Genomic DNA, 23,039 nt, shown 5'->3' with positions numbered 1-23,039 from the left:
ACCATCCTCTTGATTTTGTCGTTCCCAAAAATCTCGACGCCATATTTTCCGCTCGGTCGCGTTCTTAGCCTTCCTCTGGGCTTTAGCTATCCTCCAAAAATTCAGATCGAGTTGGTTTTTTTGGAGAGCCAAAGGGATTCGGAAGATATCACGTTTGGTGGCGTAAAGGGGGGGGGGTATTGTTGAGGTCCTTGCTTTAATGGTAATCACAGCGGCGTGTAACGGGAGACCGGGAATTGTCTAGGTCAGGAAGGAGAAAACTGGTATTAAGCGCCGCTGTCTCACCGTTGAGAGTCTATTCGGCCCTTAGCTTCCAGACGACCCGGTTGTTGGGAATATTCACTCTGGTGTTTTCGGATCGCGAAAAGACCAAGTATTTTTATATTATTTTAAATTATAACTTTACACGCAAAACGGCCAATATGAACGGCTACGTACTGTTTGGAGTTCTTTGCATCGCCGCTTCTGGTGAGTTTCCCATTTCTATTGCATTTCTCCCTTTTTAAAACTACCCAGGACTCGCAGTTTTGGATTTCAATTATTTAAATCCTTTTTGCTCATTTGCTTCTTTGGAACGTATCCCTCGAATTACATTTAGTTATGAACCCAATTTTATTTTATTTTCATTTTGAGCTCGTCGTCTCGAGTTACTAATTTCTTTGAAAAATATTTCTAATCGGTTAATTTTTCGAAAATCTAAACGCAAAATTTTTCGCATTTGAATTTGGAATCCAATTTCGAGTATAGCAGCTCAAGTTACTAATTTATCTGAGATTTCTTTGAAAAGTGTTATTAAACAATTTAATTTTTTTTTAAATCTAAACGCTGATTTATAAAATAAATTAAATTTGTATTCCAATTTTTAATAAATTATTAAAAAAATATTAATTTATCCAAATCGTGATAAGATTTCATTGAAAAATATTACTATACAGATTATTTTCCAAACTCTAATAGTGTTTATGGAAATTCGCTAAGCTTTAATAAAATTCGCAAAACCTTTTTTTTAGAATAATTCGATATAATATAAATAATTAGTGAAATTGTCAGGGCTGTTGGGTCACGTAGTTACCTCCGTTTTCGTACTTTCCACACGCTATTTTAAACAATGCTAATTTCAAAATTTTAATAAGGGTGGGGTCTCTTATTTCAGAAGTATTTTAAATTGCATGCTGGTCTCGCATTATTTAAATTTCAATTCTTTATTTTTATATAAAATGTGGGTAATAGAAATTAACCTAAATCAGTCAAAAAATATTTTATAGCTTTTTCCCTACCTATATACCACGAACTAAATTTACTATTTTTTTTATTTTTTTTTCGTTATATAAAAATTTTAATTGTTTAAAGCTTTAGGGCTTACGGTGAGTTTAATTACAATGCCTTTACAATACCTTTTCAAAATCCTTTAACCTAGACCCAAATATTTTATTCATAGCAATACGGCATTTTTTTTACCTTTAATTTATAAATTTCGTTGAATTTAGGTTAACCCCCCTAGACTTTTTACAAATGTGGAGAAAAAAATAATCTTTTGTGTTTGACTTCATAATGCTATGCTGATAGGAAAATTTGTTCAAATATTATTTTTAACTTTATTTTGTGAAAATCGGTAAATACTTTAAAAGAAAAGACGCTTTCGGTTTTGAAATAACATTTTTATAAAAATGTTAATGTACAATTTTAATAATTTAATTTCCCTTTGATGTTGGTTCCCCTTTGGCCCACAGCGCGTGATTTTATAAAAAACACTTTTCCTCTTAAGGAGTTTCCGAGTTCCCTTTTTTGAATTAAATTACAAAAACGGTTCTTTCTGTAGATAAGATTAAATCAAAGTCGGCAAAAGCTGTTACAACCTATTCTTGGATTTATTGCCAAAATCTATTTTACGGGAGGAACTTTTTTGAGGAAAGTACTTAATTAATTGCTGACGGAAGCTAATTGCTTTAAAGAATTCGAATATTAGGTTAATGGGATGTTTTTTTAGGTCTTTGAAAATTTACATAGTTTTGTTTAGTTTTTAATAAACTTAAAATGGTTTTGGAAGAGTTATTTTATCCGATAATATTTGGTTTCGTCTACTGAAGTTTGATAAATGTTTAATATTTATTGGGACATCAAATTCAAGATTTCAGCTCAAAAATAAACCCAAAAAGTTGACAGAAATAGTTTTTGTCCAATCCGTAGGTTTCTCTACCCGCAAAGGCGTTTCACTCAAACTTTTCATTTCTTTTAAGAAATGGGTGGAAATGACAGGTAGTTGGGCAGATTTCTGCGCCTTTGAGAGAGAGCGAGGAACAACTTTCTAAAACTCGAATCCAGCCGAGAAAAGAAAAAACAAATATAAACCAAAATCTTGTTTTGGGCTTCTTAAAGAAAGCTGCTGTCTCTACTTCCCGTTATGTAATTTATATATAGGCAATTTTCTAGACAAACTCGTTTTCAAGAAGTGTACTCTGAGCGGTACGCCAGCCATACTTCGGGATATGGCGGAAAACGCCTTGACGCAGTCCTACTTTGCAGAAATGGGAGAATATTTTTTGCAGGGGGGGGGGGAGGCGCGCAATTCCCAAAACCGGGTTTCAATTTTTAGGTTTTCCCCTCAAGCAACTTTATTCTTTTTTAGTCGCTGCAAAAAAAATCAGTTTTAGTGGGTGGCGCGGTTTTTTTATACCGAAACCGAAATTGTAGGACACCGCGTGGCATCATTTTAACGAACCTATATTTTAGTCACTGTAAATTGTTCCTTTTTAAAATAAAAATAATATCGGCGTTATTTTAATTACTCGCATCGTTGTAATTTATACTTTATATCGTTAGTTGAGTAATTAGATCTTATATAAGATATTGAAAGCGTCTTAAACAGGTAAAATGACATTTGAGTTATTTAAAAGTCTATTTAGGTCAAGCCCAGTTCTCAAACCAACTGAAATGATTTTTATTAAAAGAACGGTTCAACTTCATTTATACCAAAAATATCTACCAATATAGATTTCTAATTTATTTTATTTTTGTCTTGTTTTAAATACATTTTTTTTTACACGGAAATTTATAACCTTTAATCTTTGATTAAGGTTTAGTATTTTTTTTTACAATTTGTGTAAAAATATTTAAACGCAATTTAATTGATATATTTAAAGGGATATTAACTTCATACACTGTACTTTAGCTAATAGTTTATCTCTACTAGCGATAAATACTAGTAAAATTTAATTTCAAATATCATAAACGAAGTTGAAGTGAGTGTATTGAAAGATAATTTTTAACCTCAAGCGAAGGAGATTCCTCACCTTACCTGGCAGTTACTCACAGCGCCAAGTTTGTTTGTGGCGTATGTGTGAACTCATAATCTGGTCGATATAAAAATTAAAATAAAACATTTTTATGACCTATACCAGATGGCGGTATTAAATTGGAAAAAAAATGAGAAAGCAGCTTAGTTCGGATGAAAAATTCCAAAAGGCCAGGAATTTGTTTCGCGATTTCCGTATCGGTTTATTCGTCTAATTATTGGTTATTTATTTAAATATTTGAGTTGATAGTAATCGGGGTTAATGATTTTCCAGAGACCGCGATATCTCTGTTTCCACGAACTAGATTGCGAGTGGTGGCGCCTAGGAAATTTTAAAGACGCGAAGTGTTATTTTTTTTCAACTATGGTTACCATTTAATTTGGAAGTCGGCAAAATTCCTTTGGTAAAAGGCGGAAATGACCAGGAACGATAATTTCGGTCCGATTTGAGGAGGAGTGCTAAGCTCGATTGCCTCTCGGGGCAAATAACTCTCTGGTTTCCCCGAATCAAAGTGTCGTTTAAGTGAAAGTTGATTTGTAGTTTGAGGCGAAAAGCTCGCCCTTTTCGTTTTAAAAACTTTATAAATCCCGGAAAAAAAATATATATTGAAACTCGAGGAAATTGATTTTGGAGAACGAAATTGTGGCCGGTTACGGTATCTTACAGAAATAGTTTCCAAAGAGATTACAACCGCGAGATAATCAAATACGCTGGATACAAGTTCGATTCGTGATTGGAATTTTTAATAAGCGGTTAAACCAATTTATTTAATTTTAAACGTTTTTTAAAACGAAATAGTATTGAATAACGAAATTTCTGACAACTTCGGCACTTTGATGTTCATTTTTCTTTAATACCACACGAACATTTCATAATTTAATACCAGACAAATTTTAAAACAACATGTTAAATCATGTTAAAGAGGAAATCAATGTGCATTTTTAGTATTTATTTTGCGCAAATTTAAGGAAATTAGGTATTAAGCCCGAGTTAGATATCTTAGATATAAGTGGTTTTTATTAACTTTAACTAGATATCTTGTAGTGTAAACAGTCTGCTCGTAATAAAGCTACATCTTCACTATTACACGTTACCTCTACGTGTTTTCTAGCTAGGAGCCTATAACTTAAACTCTATAATATCGTATCGCTTTATCGAATGCATAGACAATTTTTTTTTAATTATTTCAGGTATTCTAAGTACTGTCTATCGTTCTACAAAACAAAATAACAGGCTAAATATAGTTTGTTCTAGATATTACACTACAAATTCCAAAATGTCAGGACGAAAGTGGACCGTGCTAGCTTTAGATTTTCTTGTTGATTCTCCAACATTGAATATCCCTGATACAGCGCATTTTGAGATCTTAAAACGTGGTTTTTTCCTATTGTAGGGATGTATCTTTTCTCGTGTTAAAAAAAGCATTCCCCAAAAGTGTTTCACTCCATTAGCCTATATACAATGTTCGCAACTCGTATTCGGTGAAAAATGGGGATGCATTTTTGGCGTATGGATTTCGGTACGCCAAGCTGATACCCGTAACACTCATTTTCGAAGAGTTACTCGTCACATTTCGAATGGGTTTTTTTTATTTTAAATTCAAAATCTCGAAAGGAACGAGAAAAACGAACCGGTGCTCTGCTTTTCAAGGTTGATTTTTTAAAGGATGTTTTGCGGTAAAATGCCGGCTTTTAACGCACTCGCGACGTGAAATAAGCGCCTTTTCAATTTTAAATAGGTCACTGTGATGTGTTATCCGAAGTTAATGAACCGAAGTTATCAGATAACTTCAGACTATTAGGCGTAGTTTTCCGTAACTGTTTTTAGCGCCGTACCGTTGTCATCACCGACTCTTTATCTTACTAGACAATTCTTACGCGTGCGCTTCTGTGCTAAAAATATAAATTATATACGCTACAGATGGCGTCATACTAAATAGTGAAGTGGCGTATTTTGGAGATTCACTTGAGGGGAGTGTACGCCAAGAATGAGGGAGACGCGTAGAGAAAATGCCGCTTACTTTATAGCTGTTTCATTAACTTTTGGTGTTATCTGAATTCCTCGTCGTGAAAACGATTTAAAGTGGTATTCAGTTATTTCAAAAAGAAACCGGAAATGCTATGAAGATGTTAAAAGGCGTGTTTCAACTAAATAAAATGCAAATGATGTTGTTTGTAACTATTTAAACTAACAGGAAAACTATGAATTTTTCTGAGGAATATAAAGCTTTAGTATGAAATCGCTAGAGGTCGTTGTTACGAGTACGTCAAAAAGGTCTATAACCTAATACAGTACGTTGTTAATAATTCAAAGCATAGATGTAATTACTCGCGCGGTATATCATTGGAAAGTTTTTTAACCTTTCAATGAGGTCATGTCACCGAAACATGAATTATTGATGGGTATCGCGGAAAATGAAAATGTCTTGCTTCTTCTATATTCCGAGTTAATTAAATAATGAACGAGCGGGGTTTCTCCTATTTTAATGAAGTTCTAAATGGCGTCGTTTCCTGGAAGGAAGCGCTTGATTCCGAGAATAAATTTCCATCGCTAGAAAATATTCAATACTTCGTAAGCGCGCTTCCATCTTAGCGGGATACGTTCCAAATGAATTGTGGTCGAAGAACTCTTTAACGAATTCTAACACTTAAAATAATAATAATCAGCTAGGCTAATACTAACTTTCCTCTTTCTCTCGATGATAGCTTACGCTCAGGGATTTCAATGCCCGGATGCCTTTGGCTTCTACCCACATCACAGAAGTTGCGACAGATACTGGGCTTGCGACGACTACAACGCGACCCTTAAAGTCTGCGGAAATGGTCTTGTCTTCGACGACTCCGACTCTTTAAGAGAGAACTGCGCTTACCCGTTCACCGTCTCCTGCGGAAACAGAACCGATCTTGGTAGGCATTGCGTTGATATAATCCTTTCCGTGTTTTTCCGATCGTTTGGTACTAAAAAGGAATTGTTTCTTAATTCAGAACCACCCATAAGTACTCCTCACTGCCCACGTTTGTACGGAATCTACGAAGACAATAACAACTGCCGAGTCTTCTATTCCTGCTGGAACGGAGAAGCTTCCAAGTACGATTGCCCACCAGGTTTGGCTTACGACCAAGATCAACGCGTCTGCGTTTGGGCCGATCTCGTTGAACGTTGCGACCAAACCGGTAAGATTTTGGAAAAGAGAGTGAAGGAATTATTTTTGGAAATTGTTGACCGTGGTCTGTTGGATGGCGTTTTGTAGAAGTTGCCGAAGGCTTCGTTTGCCCGAGTGAATCCGGAGACAGTGACCAGCCCGGACACTACACCCGTCACGCTCACCCAACCGACTGCAGGAAATTCTACGTCTGCATCGAAGGCATCCCCAGACCATACGGATGCAGTCTCGGAACCGTTTTCAACGTTGAAACCCTCCAATGCGACGAGCCAGAAGAGGTTCCTGGCTGGTAAGATTGCCCTTTTCCACTATTATCTTCGCTAGTTAGCTAAGCTAGGTTAGGTTACCAATAAGGATATTTATGAACCGCATTGTAAGAAGCTGTAGTCCATTTTTACAGAGATACCGAAGGGTTTAAAACGTGTAAAGTTGTCGCTAGCCCGTCCAAAGCTAACCACTAGCGTTCTTACACTAAACATCTTCAAATGTTTATGGACTGGTGAAACAGACGGGGAGATAAATGATAAAATCCAGGAATTAGGATCGAACACGGGCACCTTTGGCTGCTAACAAGATTACTAAGCACTCCGCCACCTATATTCGAGCTACAACTTCTACACTTACCTTAAAGCAACTGTCGGCTCTATCATTTCCACCTGTATTATGATAAGGCCCTCGTTATTAGAGATGGCAATGAATCTATCCGATTCTTCGGAAAAAACGATTTTAGTGGAGAGCGTGGTGCCATCTATTAATGGCATAGGAAGCTAAAATTCAAAATAGCGAAACAATAACGTCGTCAGAGAACCAAATATAATTATTATAATTAGACAACTTATAATCTACTTAGTGGACTTAAACCTTTATTACATATCGCATATAAAATATATTGTAAAAAATTTCAATAATTTAAGTTATTGTCAAATTTAAAATCGAGCCAAATAACGCGAGGCGTACTTTTAGGTCCCGCCTTTTGGGTAAAAATGTAGCTTAAGCATCTTGTTTTGATTTCGACGTTAGCGACATCTGTTGAAAAAAAGAGCTAGTACACGTCGAGCCGACACTAGCTTTACACAATAACAGAATAGGAAGATTTAAAGGACTAGTTAATTGGCCATCTCTCTAACCGAATTTTTTTTTGCGTTTTTAGCGAGAACTACTACGCCGACACCGACCTTCCACCCAAGAAGAAGAAGAAGTCTCAATCCAGCACCCCAAGCTCCTCCAGCCGGGATCGCGACGACCGCAACTAATTCATTAAATGTTAATAATTAAAACCAATTCCCACGAGACACTACGAACTCCCCCCTCCCACTTGACAACATAGAAACATCTTAGAGAATTCTTCAAATATCTTAAGTGCAACTCATTGTGGCCAATATAAACTTTTTTTAATAAACGCCCCTTCCCCTCAGACCCCAACAACCCCCGTCCCCCAAACCCCATTCCCCAACACACCCCCAACCCTTGGAAGTGCAAAATATTTAACACTATCGCCTGGATGATTTCAACGGCTACTGGCTTTGGACGAATTTTGAGAAGTAATTAGCACCAATGATTATTTCGTAATATTCGGATAAATAAGAAAAAAAAAGCCGTCGAGGAAAAGAAAATGGACGCCGTTTCCAAAACAAAATATGAAAAATCATTATATAATATAAAAAAAAACTGTCGGTCATGTTTCGTCTTTTGGGTAAGAGCTGGAAACGCGAATTTCAATGGGCTTAAAAACCAACGAAAGAAGTTTTACCACAATTCAGAGGAAAAATTGAGAAGAAGAGAATCATTTTTTTACAAGGTCCTAATATTTTTTATTTCTTCCAAAAAAACGTAAATGTAACGTTACGTCGAGTCGCGCGCTCCGTCGTGGTATTATTCAATACGAGTGCTGTTTTTTCTACCAAGAGTGTTCATTTTGTTTGTAAATAAAAGAATATTACTACCTGAATTTTCCGCTTTTTGAAACTTTTGCTAGAACCGAAAAGTAGAAGACTAGTAGTCGAGGGGACATTTACCAAAATCCCGAACACTTTGTCTAAAATCGCAAAATCTTTTAACTCACTCTATGGTAAATTAACATTGAAATCCCAAAATCACTTCAAAAAGTAATGATAAAATCGCCAAAATCTCTACGAAATCCCGTACAAAATAATGGCGTGTCCGACCCCTCGCTAGTAGTAGTAGTAGTAGTAGAAATCCCGTACAAAATAATGGCGTGTCCGACCCCTCGCTAGTAGTAGTAGTAGTAGTAGTTGTAGTACTAGCCAAAGATATATTTTATTCCTACTTTTTGGAACTCTCTCTGGTCTCCGCAGGCTGTCTTCTCATCTCCGTTGGTTTCTCAATGCGCTTGCGTGAAATTGCTATTGACGGAAGCGTTACCAGTACTTATCTATTCTATATGAATAAAATCTGATGTTTATATATATATATTGGTTTGTTACCTTCTATGCACGCCCAAGATAATTGTCCGATTCGCACGAAATTTAGCCTGTGGCATAGTGGCCCCTGCCGTCAGGTTTTAGGGGCGTCTTGAGATTGCTAACCTTCGTAGTTTTTGACCACGGAACCAAAAACCGGTGACCGTAAGTCCGAAACCCCTGACCTCGGGCTGTCAAGAGACGCGGGTATTAAGAGACGCGGGAGTTTATCTCTCTGGCTCTAATTGCCTCACTTAGCTGCTGCATGGCACGACCATCGACCATGTACACTATACAGTGTCCATGCTTCGACCCTTTTCGCTGACGTTAGTTCTCTTTTCACAGCCCCCCCCCTCCCTCTCTATCTGTGTCACGCAGGCACCTTTGCCCGGGCCGTATTCATTCCACGCATACCCATAATACTAACCGATATGCCATTTGATTTTAAACGCCTGCAATGACAATTAATAAAGCTCAAGGTGCGGGAATTACTTTAGAAAACCCATGCTTTTCCCATGGTCAGCTTTATGTGGCGTGCTCAAGAGTTGGAGCTGAAAATAACCTGTACATACTTACTCCGTACGGAGAAACTACAAATATTGTGTAAAAAAACGCTTTATCATAATTACATCTTACACTAATCAAAGAAAGCAAATATATGTTACTATAGGTGCTAGAACAATTTTGCCAATTGAGAATTTGTAGAGCATCATCTGAAACCTACAAAATGGAAAAAGACTTATTTTTCACGGAAAAACCCGATTTGAAAAATTGACAAGTTGTGCAAACCAAAATAAACTTGTTTGATCTGGGAAAGAGATAGCAAAGATATGACCTCATTCACGTATCATGAGAATCGACGGAAGCCTCCAATTAAGGAATACTTGTACTAGTTTTAATCAAATGTAAATGGCGCACACGCAAAATAGTTTGCACGATCAAAAACAGTATTCGGGTTTTATTAAATACAATAATTTCAAACACGCTAAGTAATTGTTTACAAAGTGGGTTCAACGCAAGATTGAACTCGGACAATCATGTCATCAAATGCACGTTCTATCATTTCTGGTGCTACTTCTTGACAAACAATTTCAATTCTTCGGCTCTCGTTTCAATAGGAGTTGCGTAAGCCCTTTCTTTGATAAATCCCCACAGAAAAGTCTAGCACTGCAGTGTCAGATCGGGAGACTTTGCAGGGCAAAGAACTGGACAATTTCTTCTGATCCATCTGTGAGGAAACTCGTTCAGGAATTCAGTCACATCTCTGTGATAATGAGGTGGGGCACCATCCAGTGCCGGATTAACGTCCGTTGAGGCCCTAAGCTTGAGAGTTATTTGAGGCCCCACGAACTAAAGGAAAACTATTAATTGACAATATTTATACAAAAACAAATTATACATAATTTGGTATATCATATGACGGCCACAACACTTTCAAATACGCTTCTTCAGTATCTTTGCTCCTTTCTAGTTTCTTCCACCAAAGAACGATTGAGCCACGCTTTCTTGTTACGTATGTTAGTAACGTGTTTCTATGATCTTCCCAGTTTTCATGTCCTTGAATCAATTTTCGGTTTCGCCAGTCACTAAACCCATTTGTGAATGCAGTCACCGAAGATGAAAACATTTTACACACACCCAGTAGCGGCTAGCGGGAGAACAAACTAGCCATTCTATTTCATATTTTCTCCATTAACTTTGATTGATTGAAAGAGACTTTTGGTGCAGAACCTTATGATCGTTTTGAATTAGTAAAGGCTTTTTCCCAATTTCACCATTCTGACGGACCTTTTTCTGACCAAATTTCAATATCACTCTCATTTATTTTGTGGCCCCAAAGTCCAAGGTCATTATAATGATAATGATTAGAGTATGGTCCGGCTATGGCTATCGGTACTCTAATATATACTTTCTGAAGCATCTGCGCGCGCCTCCGATATCAAGGATGAAAATGGTAATAACCGTATATCTGTAATTTGATTGGCCAAAACCAGAAGTTAATGCACCGAAGTTAAGGTCTTTTCACACGAGCCAACTTTTCAAATCAAAATGCTGAGTCAGCAAACATGGATCAGTGATCCATTTTTTTCTGGCGTACTTTTTTGGTGGATCAACTCATCGAACTTTTATTCACACGAACCAACTAGTTTACTCAACTCAAGTTAACTCATCTAGTTGGATCAAAAAGTTGGCTCGTGTGAAAAGGCCTTAATTGGAATTGACCTGAAAACTGGGAAGCATTTTCCTTATGGAAATCTAGTTCAAACGAAGCTGATGTACAGCCCCATCTACTCCCACGGTAAATTGCACTAGAGAATTGTGGGTACTATATTCCCTATGTACACGCTGTGTATAACTCTGTGATTTAAGCGCGTGCTTTAAAAATTACGCGTTATTTTATCCATTGAAACGTAACTTAAGGCGGAAGTAAGTGGTTTTGTGTTTCTGGGAAAATATAAGAGATGGAGCTGGAACACGTCTCTTGCTGGTGTTGTCAGAAAAATATTTTTATTTCAATTTCACGTGATTTAGTAAAACTTATAATACTGTTAAAGTTGAGAGCAGCGCGTGCGCATTTAAAAAACGTACTCGCGCTGAAATATTAGCTCGCGGAATAAAACGATATTTAGCGCGTTACATTTGAATTTTGCTATTTTTTTAAAAAAAAGTCGCTCATCAAGACTGTAGCGACTTCTCGCGTCAGTTAGGCTAACTACACAAAAATACGGTTTTAATTGAATATAAAATTAGTTCCTTTGGCTAGCGGTGCCATTTTCAATCGTAAACAAGATATATGTCAAACCTATGGAGAGCATTTTTAATTTTAAAAATCGGTCCACTAGTTAAGATTATTTCAAGGCCCCCAGTTTCCAAATACTATAGTTTGTAAAATATTTAAAATTAAATATTAAAAAGAAATTCGAAAATAACTCTTCAATCATTGACTAGTTAAGGTTTGTAAAAAAATTATGCAAAAAACCGAGGTTTAATATCTTAATTATTGTAGAATTAGTAAGTGTCGTAAGATCGTCTTATTTCTAGAGTTATTGCTGACTTCCCCCTTAAGCCTAACAATGGGTAACATATCAGTATGGTGCTTAGCTGTTTTCTCCGAGAGACGGTAGGTGGCGATAGTAAAACTTAGGATCGATATCTACTTAGCGCGTGAAATTTTAAAGGATGCTTTAAACTAAATGTATGGTTCCATAAGGAAAACGTCTCCAACATGGCCAATGTAGTGGTCTGGTTACTTCGGTTCATTTACTTCTGCCAAAACCTCGTCATGATCATTCACTGTATTTTCCACACTGGTTTCAGTAAGTTCAGTTGTATGATTTATGCCATCTTTTTTGCATGGGAAATTTGGCTTACCACTGTTATCAGTTAAAATTAAATAAACTTTTTTGAAAAAGGTGTCAACTTTCGATAAGGTATTAGTTTCCTCTAGCAGAGCTTTTTTCTCTTTTGAAATCCGCTTTCAAAAGATCTCTTCATATAACGTTTCAATTTATGATTTTCTTTTAAGTTTTAGTTTTAGGCTTTTAGCTTCTGAATTTGTAAGGATCTAACTCTAAGTCTGTCTTCCGTGATGTTGCGTCTTATCGTCTAGTGTTCTATACAACAATTGGCAAGCCAAAATATACCTCTCCTCGGAAGAATTGTCCCTAGTGGTATTAATCTCTCGAGATAACCCTTAAAGATATATCTCCGCAATTCAGAGTTATTTACTAAAAACGTAATCCCGGTTCAATCCCACCCGGTATAAAATTTTAATTTTAATAAAAATAATAAAAATAATTGAGACGAAACAACCGAGTTTAATTTATTCAGAATAATATAAATTAAGTAGTTACAACAGCGAGCTAGACGTACTAAAACAATGCACAACTGAATTTAACCCTATTTACAGAACAAGTTTATCGGTTAAATATAATACGAAGCAAATTTTAATGAAATAAATATCTACAGAGGGTATTTGTATTTTTCTCACCCAGGAAATCAATGACAGCATTAGGAATCGTAGATATCCAAATTTCCACACCAAATGTATTAACAAGAAGCAAAAACCTTACCATCAACAATGCACAGAGAGCCACTTGTCGAAACGACCGCTCTTACATCAATACACGTTAAATAAACGCTTTTGCATTATTACAACTTTTTTAAAGACGATAATAAAACTCGTAAATAAATAACAAAAACCAACAGGTTCTACCCTTTAACCCTCTTATCTCTGCTGACTGCGTTAAAACAAGATTTGACCTTTATAATTTCATACGTAAAAAATGTAGACTTTAAAAACCATTAATATACTCTTCCGCTAAGCTGAGTTTATAATTTTCAAAGAAATGTAACATGTATCGGTGGTTCTGTGGTAGAACATTCAAAACCTGGGCGGCGCATTCTCTTTAATCAACAGAGAAGACGCTACATTAGAATATCTTCGATGCAATAATTTAAATGGAACACGAAATTTCATTCTATTTTAATAAAAACCGAAATTTATTACTCTATTAATTAGTAATATACGCTTCCGATAAAGCTGAGCTTATTATTTTCTTTAAACCGTAACATGTATCGGTGGTTCTGTAATGCAGGAGGGCTCGGGTTCGAATCCCACCCGATGCGATCGCAAAATGATACGATTACCGTAAACAATTGGTGGAAACCCTGCCATTGGAAGTTGAGAGGTTGCATAACACTCAGCACTCGGTTTGTCCTAAAGTCAATTAGAAGAAGTAGGAGCTAAGACGTACACACTCAACGCCCATAACCGCAATTACTTTTGGTATTAGTTCCCTATATCTAGTCATGCTGATAATTATCAAAGTGGGGTTCGTCCACTAAATTAAATTGCTAAGTCTCCGTTGAAAAGTCCATTTATCTTCAACGGCACTAAAAATATTGTAACGTAAGTAAGATACTTCTTATCTTTCACTTACAGAAGTTTTACTGAGAGCTATTCACAAGACAGACTGCATTACGGATTTACACCTTAATTTATTTAGGGCCGGCGTTAGGGGGGGGGGTAAGCGGGGCAAAAGTACCCCGGGCCCGGGCCAGGCGGCCTCCGAAAGGGGCCCGCCGGAACGGGTGCCTAACTAAAATTATCTGACAATTTAAAAAAAAACACACATTTTTGAGTAAAAATTACCTGAGGCCGAAAATCCTAGCGCCAGCCCTGAATCCATGTTCGAATTTTTAAAACTTTATCAGATTTAGACACTATGGTGTCCGAAAACCATTTTAAGAAGGAGCTGATATCTTGAACCAAAAGCGAAATAAGTGGGTCTTATGTCACTTTTGCTTGAACTTGAGTGCTCCGTATCTCGATTAAAACATTTGGTCTGAAGGATCGGTAGAGGGGGCAGTGTGGTACCGAGTTTTCATATTTCTAGATAGTGCCATTAGATGATGGAGGTGGTCGCTCGCATTCTCGTTACAATCTCTGAGACGGAATTCCACAAACAATTCTCGGAATACACTAAAAAGGGTGTTTCGGTTCCATTATTTATTTCGACCTTTCGCCTAAATTGCGATAGAAATAGAGCTAGAGCCGTTTTATACACGATACAGTAACCTTTTTCGCCGAAGCTTGATTTTCGAGCCGTTTTTTTTTATCCAAATACGCTCCGAAAACGTTTTGTCTTTTTCTATAAAACGTCAATTTGATTTTTACATTTTTAAGTGCCCCTGCCTTCCCCCATAATAGGAAAACTTCATAATCCTTATCAATAATATCATTAAGACCTAAAAATTCTGTAAAAATTGTAAAATATTTTCGGCCATTGACCCAGTAGACATAAATTCAGGGTAATAATTCTTCTTTGTGTTAATTAAAAATTTCTACATCATTAACTACGTTTTCATGAAGGTAGGAAACACGGAATTCGGAAAATCCCGATTTCGCTCTGGAAGGGGAGCCTTTGCGGGAACACATTTTTAGCCGTTTTCATGACGTCCACTTTCAACCTTGACACGGACTTAGCCCTACCAAAAACACTGTTTAGAATGTTTATACTAGCTTTGATCTCTGCAAAATATAATGCACTCTGACGTCCGGCTCTGCTTGTGCAGAAAGACCGAAAATGGATATCAGGTTTAAAACGGCTCTAACTCTATTTCTATCACAATTTAGTCGTTTAGCGAAATTAATATGTATGAGGACTCAAAATTTAATTCTAAGGAGGCGAAGATTCTTATCAAAATCTATCAACGTGCGAAATTACGCTCTTACTAGAGCAATTGTAAATGCAAATGAAATTGCTTTTAATTACGTGCCAAAGCCTACGAGGTGACCTAAACGGTACTGGATGAAGAAATGGAGCGGAGAATGGTGGGAGAAGATAATCAAACAATCGCAAGATGGTACTGATTGGCTTGAAAACTTCCGTATGACCAAAACAACATTTTACGAACTGGTAAATATGATTACTCCGGAATTGTTACCAAGGCCAATTTGCGTCAGGAAGCCAATTCCAGTGGATAAACTAGTAGCGATAGCCAGGGCCGTCTTAAAGCATGGGCTAAGTGGGCTACAGCCCAGGGCCTCCAGCCAGTTTCCATACCGCCTCTACTCTAGGGATAAGGGATTAGTTAATTAAATATTATTTATAATCATTTAATATTATGTATCTTAAAGTTACGTCTTAAGTAATTTGACTCGTCGCCACATCGCGCATCATACGGTACCAACAATTTCTAAAACCTAACCGCGAGTCACTGTCAGTAAAAATCTTATTTTCAGTAGGACTATGTTATACTTTTGAAATTAAAAGCTTTGGTTTGATTATTGTGTAGTTGAATTTAGACAACGGACATACAAAGGCTGACCGTTGGGGATTGCAAAGGTCTGATGAAATAATTTAGCCCGTGGGCCCAAAAGGTCTTAAGACGGCCCTGGCGATAGCGTTATACACACTAGCTAGCTGCGGGGAATACAGAGTGGTCGGCAATCAATTTGGAGTTCACAAGTGCTCGGTGCATAAATGTTTGTATAGATTTTGCAATGTAATTGTGAAAAAGATAATGAAGAACAAAATATCCTTCCATAACAATGACGAAGCATGTTTAATCTCGCAACAATTTCAAATGAAAGGTTTGATTCCGCAAGTAATTGGCGCAAACGATGGTACCCACATACCGAAGGATACCGCGATTTAATAAATCGCAAAGGATGGCCTTCGTACATTTTACAAGCGGTTGTCGGCAACAAATTCAGATCAGTTTACATTTTAAATGTAGCCAAGAATTCATTTATATAAATAAATACATTCATGGTGTATCATAATTTTGAATTAATATAAATTTAAATATTTTAAGGTTCAACGATATAAACTGTAAGCTAGGAGCAACAAACACAACACCCCACACAAGGAGTACGCAACCCGCCAAAAGTCGATAATTTTCTTGCGTACATTTTTCTTTGCTTAGACGCTTTAGCCCCTGCTAAAGTCGGAAGGGGAAAATTCGGAAATTGTCTTCCCCCCCACCCGTATAACGTTCAGAGTAAAGGTTCGTCCAATGAAATTTGTACACAACACTGTGTTAGCGTGTTTAAAGGCTAGCTGCGTTCTCCTGGTGTTTGTTGTTCCTAGCTGTAAGTTAACAGGAAGCGCTCTCGACTCTGCCGCCTTACAAAACTCCAACATTTACAAAAACTTTGAAACAATTATTCCTGAGGTATGTAAACCAAACATATATTTGTAAATATACGTATTGTGAATAGGGCGTCTATTCTGACCAAACGTTTATAATTAGGAGAGAAGTGCTCAACTCCGAATGTTTTTCGTTTGATACATGCAGGGGCGTAATTCTTACTATTTAAAATAATAGATTAGAAACATATGGTTTATAAATCAGTAAATATCCCTATGAATTGTAGGTTTTTCAGTTTACATTGCCAAAGGGAGTAATAAACACGTATATTTTGATTTTTGAGCGCTTTGGTTGTAAATTCCGCGTCCAAGAAACAGGGGCGGCTCCAGACAAATATTTTGGGGGGGGGGGGGGGGCACCGTCGTAGATTTTTTCAAGACATAAAATACAGACACTTGTGGATTTGTATACCCATGCACCGTAATACTACTTACAGTACTAGAAAAGTGGTGTAAGGGAAAGAGGAATATTGGGCCTTGATTTTGGTCAAGAGAGTCCACCCATGGCACTGTAGGTATTAGTGCACCATAGGCATTCTATAAAACCATAAAACTCTATATAGCTTTTTAAACATTTTTAGAATATTTTTATAAGAAAGCACTTGCATTTGATATTCTAAAGTTCCCATTACACTTATCGTTTGTCCCTTATATATGCTAGGTTTAGTTTCGACGAAAATTACGACGCCATCGTTGAACGGTTGCACTACAACCGTAAATTCATAAATAGGCTTACTAAAATAATTTTATCACTATTATTATTTTATTACCATAATCGCATACGTGCACCCAAACAAGTTGAAGCAACGACAAAAACGAGGTTTTTGTGTAGTTATAAATTGTAATTATAAAGTAACAATAACATTTCCTGAAGTTTAACAAAAAAAAACACAATGTATCGTACATTTTCCATTGGCCTGGCTCGCGCCCTTGCCTCCTCTAGAAGAAGGAATGGCCGTCAACGCCTCGCCGTTAAGCGCTGCAGCTGCCGCGGCCTTGAAATTTATCTCCGAATACGGGTCTCGATTTTCCAGAAGCGAGTCAGTGACTCTACTTGCAGCTGCAAGAACTTTAGCATATAGGTGACGGTCGAAGTTCCGCTGTTAAAGCTCTGGCATATTTATCTCCGCAGGTATACGTTACGTAGCTCTTCTGTAGCTGCAGTATCTCCTGCTTGTAAAAGACCGTGACGGCATGTAAACAGTAAGCTGTATTGATTTATTACACGTATATTAAAATGATACTCATCGTAAATATCAACTATTATGGTCCCCATGCGCCCCCCCCCCCCTTGGAGCCGCCCCTGCCAAGAAAACTTTAGAACGATTTCGAGCCTGGAAAGGTACATGTATTATATTTATGTCGTAGATTAATACTTTTCTCGGAGAGATATATTATACACTTCTGTTATTACGTTTAATTTTCATTTGACGTGGTTTTTGCCTAGGGTACAACTGAAATAGAAGGAGTAGACATTCCTTATTTGATTTTGGGAGATCCTGCCTACCCTCTTCTTCCGTGGCTAATGAAATGGTACACAATGACCCCTAACATTTCGCCAGAAAAGGAATCCTTTAACGTATACCTGAGCTCCTCCAGAATCTGCGGCGAAATTGCATTTGGTCGCCTCAAGTCGAGATGGAAAAGGTGATGTAAGAGGAGCAATATAAACTTCACATTTATGCCAAAAGTATAGTTGCCACGTGTAGTGTCCTCCACAACATTTGCGAAGGTTCCAAAGAGCACGTTCAAGCATCGTGGAAAGATTCCGCAAAAGAAGCGGAAAAGGAATATCCACAGCCAAAACGTCGCGTCGATAATTCTCAACAAAATGGCACCTTGATGAGTGTGAGAGATACACTTTGTAAATATGTCTCAATTTAAGTTTTTAAAAACAATTCGTCCCCTAGAAGCGCAATAATTAAATCGAATGATATGCTGAACATTGGTGTTTAATCTCGGGTTTAATTTTACCACAAAATCCTCTGAAGTACTTTAACATTTACTTTTTATAATATGACATAGATGGCCTGAAGAATTTCGGAAAGGGGGAACTTTGACGGGGGAGATGGAAACATTTTGATTGTGTGTTAAGGTGGATGGGTATGCTATATTAGACTGTAGACGAGGCAGAGTGGATAGAAAATAACTATGTGACAAATGGGACTGGAAATTGTACAGTAATCGTGGACGAGGCAGAGTGGATAGGAAATAACTATGTGACAAATGGGACTGGAAATTGTGCAGTAATCGTGGACGAGGCAGAGTGGATAGGAAATAACTATGTGACAAATGGGACTGGAATTTGTGCGGCAATTGTGGACGAGGCAGAGTGGATAGAAAATAACTATGTCACAAATGCGACTGGAAATTTTGCGGCAATTGTGGACAGGGCAGAGTGGTATAGGAGACTGAGGTACTGGAATATAGGTCGTTGGGTGGGGCATAGGAGACTGAGGTACTGGAGTATAGGTCGTTGGGTGGGGCATAGGAGACTGAGGTACTGGAGTATAGGTCGTTGGGTGGGGCATAGGAGACTGAGGTACTGGAGTATAGGTCGTTGGGTGGGGCATAGGAGACTGAGGTACTGGAGTATAGGTCGTTGGGTGGGGCATAGGAGACTGAGGTAGTGGAGTATAGGTCGTTGGGTGGGGCATAGGAGACTGAGGTAGTAGAACGCTAACCGATGGGCCGTGAATTCTTTTAACAAATAGACTACACTACGTTTCGTCCACTTTTGACCGCTGATACTGGACAAACTATAGAAGCTAGGGAAAAATGACAATGGACAATTTTGCTCCTTTAAGCAAGCTTAAAGGGAATATAACCTCAGGTATTTGGTGTGGAACACCAACGCTTGCAGCTCTGACCGCTCTTGCCTTTCGCTTTAAAAATGTTTGGCGCCACTGTACAGCGAAATTTGAAAAATTGAAGGGGTCTTCCATAAAGATTGCTTTGCAGGTTATATTCCCTTTAACAACATGTTACAGTTTGAAAAAATTCGGTCGAAAGCCAAATCCCATAGAAGAAGTGCGATGTCCTTTTATGAAAATATTAAAAGAGAGTAATTTTAGCAAGAAAGCTTAATGTTTCCTATTAACCTGGCACCCCTGCAATTTTGCTTTCCACTTTTTCGTTTTATTATCGAGGACTCGTCTGCTCCTCGGAATGGTGACTGTGGTCGCGTGCAGTGTGATAAATTATATAACCAATTATAATTAATCTAATAATTTCTAGTTTCTAGTCATCTAACTCTGTTGATTAAACTAATGGGGAAAAGTAAAAAAATCGTTATTTAGTGTAATAACGTACTGTTTTTCAGCTAATTATTCTATTACATATAAAGCCAAGAAATGTATTAAGATAAATAGAAAATTATAAATATATAAATTATAGTTTAATATTGGTTACCTAGAAGGCGCTAAGTATTAAATATCACTTTCTGAAGGCTAACAAAGAAACTAGGGAAAATTTTTGTCAAAAAGGGAAGTTTTAAGTCCCTGTGACGGAAATATCAATTTGGAGACTTGACATCACTGTCGGTCGGACGTTAAAGGGAATATAACCTCAGGTATTTGGTGTGGAACACCAACGCTTGCAGCTCTGACCGCTCTTGCCTTTCGCTTTAAAAATGTTTGGCGCCACTGTATAGCGAAATTTGAAAAATTGAAGGGGTCTTCCATAAAGATTGCTTTGCAGGTTATATTCCCTTTAACAGACCGTACAGACGCCAAATGTCCGGTTTGTCCATGGTTTGTCTAGAGCCTATGGACGATCCTAGGGATGTCAGCTGGATTTTTAATAGTTCATCTGGGGTTTTATTTTGGATTAATTTTGCACCAGCAACGACGTCTTAGGGACGTTAATTACTATTTAATGTTAAAAATATTTTATTCACAGTAAATTTAAAATTTTCAGTGAAACTTTATTTAAAGGGAATATAACCTGCAAAGCAATCTTTATGGAAGACCCCTTCAATTTTTCAAATTTCGCTGTACAGTGGCGCCAAACATTTTTAAAGCGAAAGGCAAGAGCGGTCAGAGCTGCAAGCGTTGGTGTTCCACACCAAATACCTGAGGTTATATTCCCTTTAATAATTTAAAATAGGAAATACATACAATTGTGAATTACAAAAAAATATTGCGAACCATACATATTTTCTGCTATTTTAACTTTGAAAGCTATATATTCATTAATGCATTTCAATAAATTTGAGCTTTATAAATTTGAGCTTTAAGTGAACCCTTGACTGAGAGTGAAAAATAATAAAATGTAATGGGCCAAAGTGAACCACCCCAAAACTTACTTTTGGAGTTACAATTTGACTAAATAAACTACTGCTTCATGAATTAGGACTTTATGTAAACCCTTGAATGAGATTGAACAATAATACAACCTAAAAGCAAAATAATAAAAAGTTATGGCCAAAATGTACTTTGAAAGCAGCGAATCATCAAGGACACCACTGCAAAACTTACTTTTGGAGTAACAATTTCACTAAATTAACTACTGCTTTATAAATTAGGGCTTTAAGTAAACCCTTGAATGAGAGTGAACAATAATACAACCTAAAAGCAAAATAATAAAAAGTTATTGCCCAAATTTACTTTGAAAACAGTGATTGTTCCGCTACTTTTCAAGGAGACCACCGCAAAACTTACTTTTGGAGTTACAATTTCACTAAATAAACTACTGCTTTATAAATTAGGGCTTTAAGTGAACCCTTGAATGAGAGTGAACAATAATACAACTTAAAAGCAAAATAATAAAAAGTTATTGGCCAAAATGTACTTTGAAAACAGTGATCGTTCCGCTACTTTTCAAGGAGACCACCTCAATACTTACTTTTGTAGTTACAATTTGACTAAATAAACTACTGCTTTATGAATTAGGGCTTTAAGTGAACCCTTGAATGAGATTGAACAATAATACAACCTAAAAGCTAAATAATAAAAAGTTATTGGCCAAAATGTACTTTGAAAACAGCGAATCATCCGTTCCTTTCAACGCAGCTCAACCAAATAAACCATCAACTTTAATAAAAATGTTTAGTAATAATAGTTAGTACTATGTGATAGCTAACATTAAACATGTAAAAACTAATCGATCCAGAATGGTTAATTATTATATAAGAAAGTTGTATAATTTAGCTATTACCGTATACGTACAGGGGTGCAAAGGCTTAAGTTTTAAATGTTGATTACAATTAATTTACACAAGATTAGGGTTATTTTATTTTTTTAAATAATTCTTTATGTATAATTTAATGCACCACAACCAAATTTATTTACAAATAATACGTTTATTAACACTGAGAAGATTTAAATCTTTTAAGGCGGTACCGACCAAAAATTTTATTTTCAAACTTTGGAGCAGGGTTGCTCATGAACTTCCCAGCCGATAAGTAAAGCCGTCATGTCAAAAATGTTTCAATAAAGCAAAGCCTTCGGTAGCATTTTACCTACTGTCGAGTAAACCATGCAATGTATTGCGATTATGAAGTGTTTTATATTTTAAGTGGACAGTAATAACAAATTCGTTAAGCTATCGCTAGCCTCCCTAATACTGAACCTTGGGCATGAAAATCGCTTAAAATTTAAAAGTGAACAAAAAAGCCTACGTTTTTGATAGCATTAATAGTGCTTTCAAAGTCTACGGAGAAGCATGTTGGCCCCTTATAAAGATTCCACTATCGTGGAATCTTAATTGGTCGGAAAATAGAGAGCCTATGCGCGAATACAACCGGAAATATCTAGAACCCACGTGGTCTACTCGCTTGTCGAGAGTCGAGATGTATCACTTCGAAGTCGATTTCGATGAAGTATAGAATAGCGTTTATCGAGAAATGACTTCTCGATCGAAGTGATCGCCTTCGAGATCGACTTCGAGTCGACATCGAGAGTGAGATCGAGATAAATTAGAGAATAGCCTCCCAGGTGAAAAGTTACCATTATTTCAATAAGAATTATATAAAACGTAACTTCCTGGATTTCGGACATATTACTTTTGGGCGATTTCCTTGAAGATATTTATTTAAGCGTCCATTGACTTTGAAATCAAATGTCAAGCGAGCCCAATCGAGTCATTCATAAATTGGATGTCCGAGACCTATTTGCTTGGGTATATGCCTATTAGCGCAGTTCCCGTTAGCGCAGTTCTCATTTGCGCAGTTCCCATTTGCGTGGCTTCCCAAAAGCGCAGTTCCCAATAGCGCGGTTTCCCAAAAGGTTAGGTAAGGTTAGGTTAGGTTAGCCGGGCGCGCCGCAGGCGCGTAGGCACTGTAGGTTAGGCAATAATCGAAACCGCGCTTTTGAGAAACTGCGCTATTGGGAAACCGCGCTATTGGGAACTGCGCTTTTGGGAAACCGCGCAAATGGGAACTGCGCTAGTGTTCATAAATCTTTGCTTGTGGCCTCGGTAAACCAATGGTAGAGGCGTTGGGATGGTAATCCAAAGGTTGTAGGTTCAATTCCTGGCCGAGGTAATATCAATTTTCTCAGTGTCT

The 23,039-nt window shown here is 37.1% G+C and overlaps 1 protein-coding gene across 1 annotated transcript; it reads left to right on the top strand.

The window, feature by feature from the left end:
* Positions 1-290: 290 nt before the first annotated feature.
* On the top strand, positions 291-8,404 carry Gasp (Chitin binding Peritrophin-A domain-containing protein Gasp). The gene is made up of 5 exons (XM_090180911.1): positions 291-468; positions 5,999-6,199; positions 6,278-6,466; positions 6,544-6,745; positions 7,607-8,404. The coding sequence occupies exons 1-5, from the start codon at positions 423-425 to the stop codon at positions 7,707-7,709; spliced, it is 741 nt and encodes a 246-aa protein (XP_090037037.1). The 5' UTR covers positions 291-422; the 3' UTR covers positions 7,710-8,404.
* The last annotated feature ends 14,635 nt before the right edge of the window (positions 8,405-23,039 follow it).

Source organism: Leiobunum rupestre, chromosome 7 (genome assembly GCF_980474605.1).
Source record: "Leiobunum rupestre chromosome 7, qqLeiRupe1.1.hap1, whole genome shotgun sequence".
NCBI classification, from domain to species: Eukaryota; Metazoa; Arthropoda; class Arachnida; order Opiliones; family Sclerosomatidae; genus Leiobunum; species Leiobunum rupestre.
The sequence above is the reverse complement of the archived record's forward strand: the minus strand, read 5'-3'. Positions and strand labels throughout refer to the sequence as shown.

Coding starts and splice junctions, on each gene's coding strand:
- Gasp (XM_090180911.1), top strand. CDS start 423: ATGAACGGCTACGTACTGTTTGGAGTTCTTTGCATCGCCGCTTCTG. Junction 6,200..6,277: donor CGGAAACAGAACCGATCTTG/GTAGGCATTGCG, acceptor TTCTTAATTCAG/AACCACCCATAAGTACTCCT. Junction 6,467..6,543: donor TGAACGTTGCGACCAAACCG/GTAAGATTTTGG, acceptor GGCGTTTTGTAG/AAGTTGCCGAAGGCTTCGTT.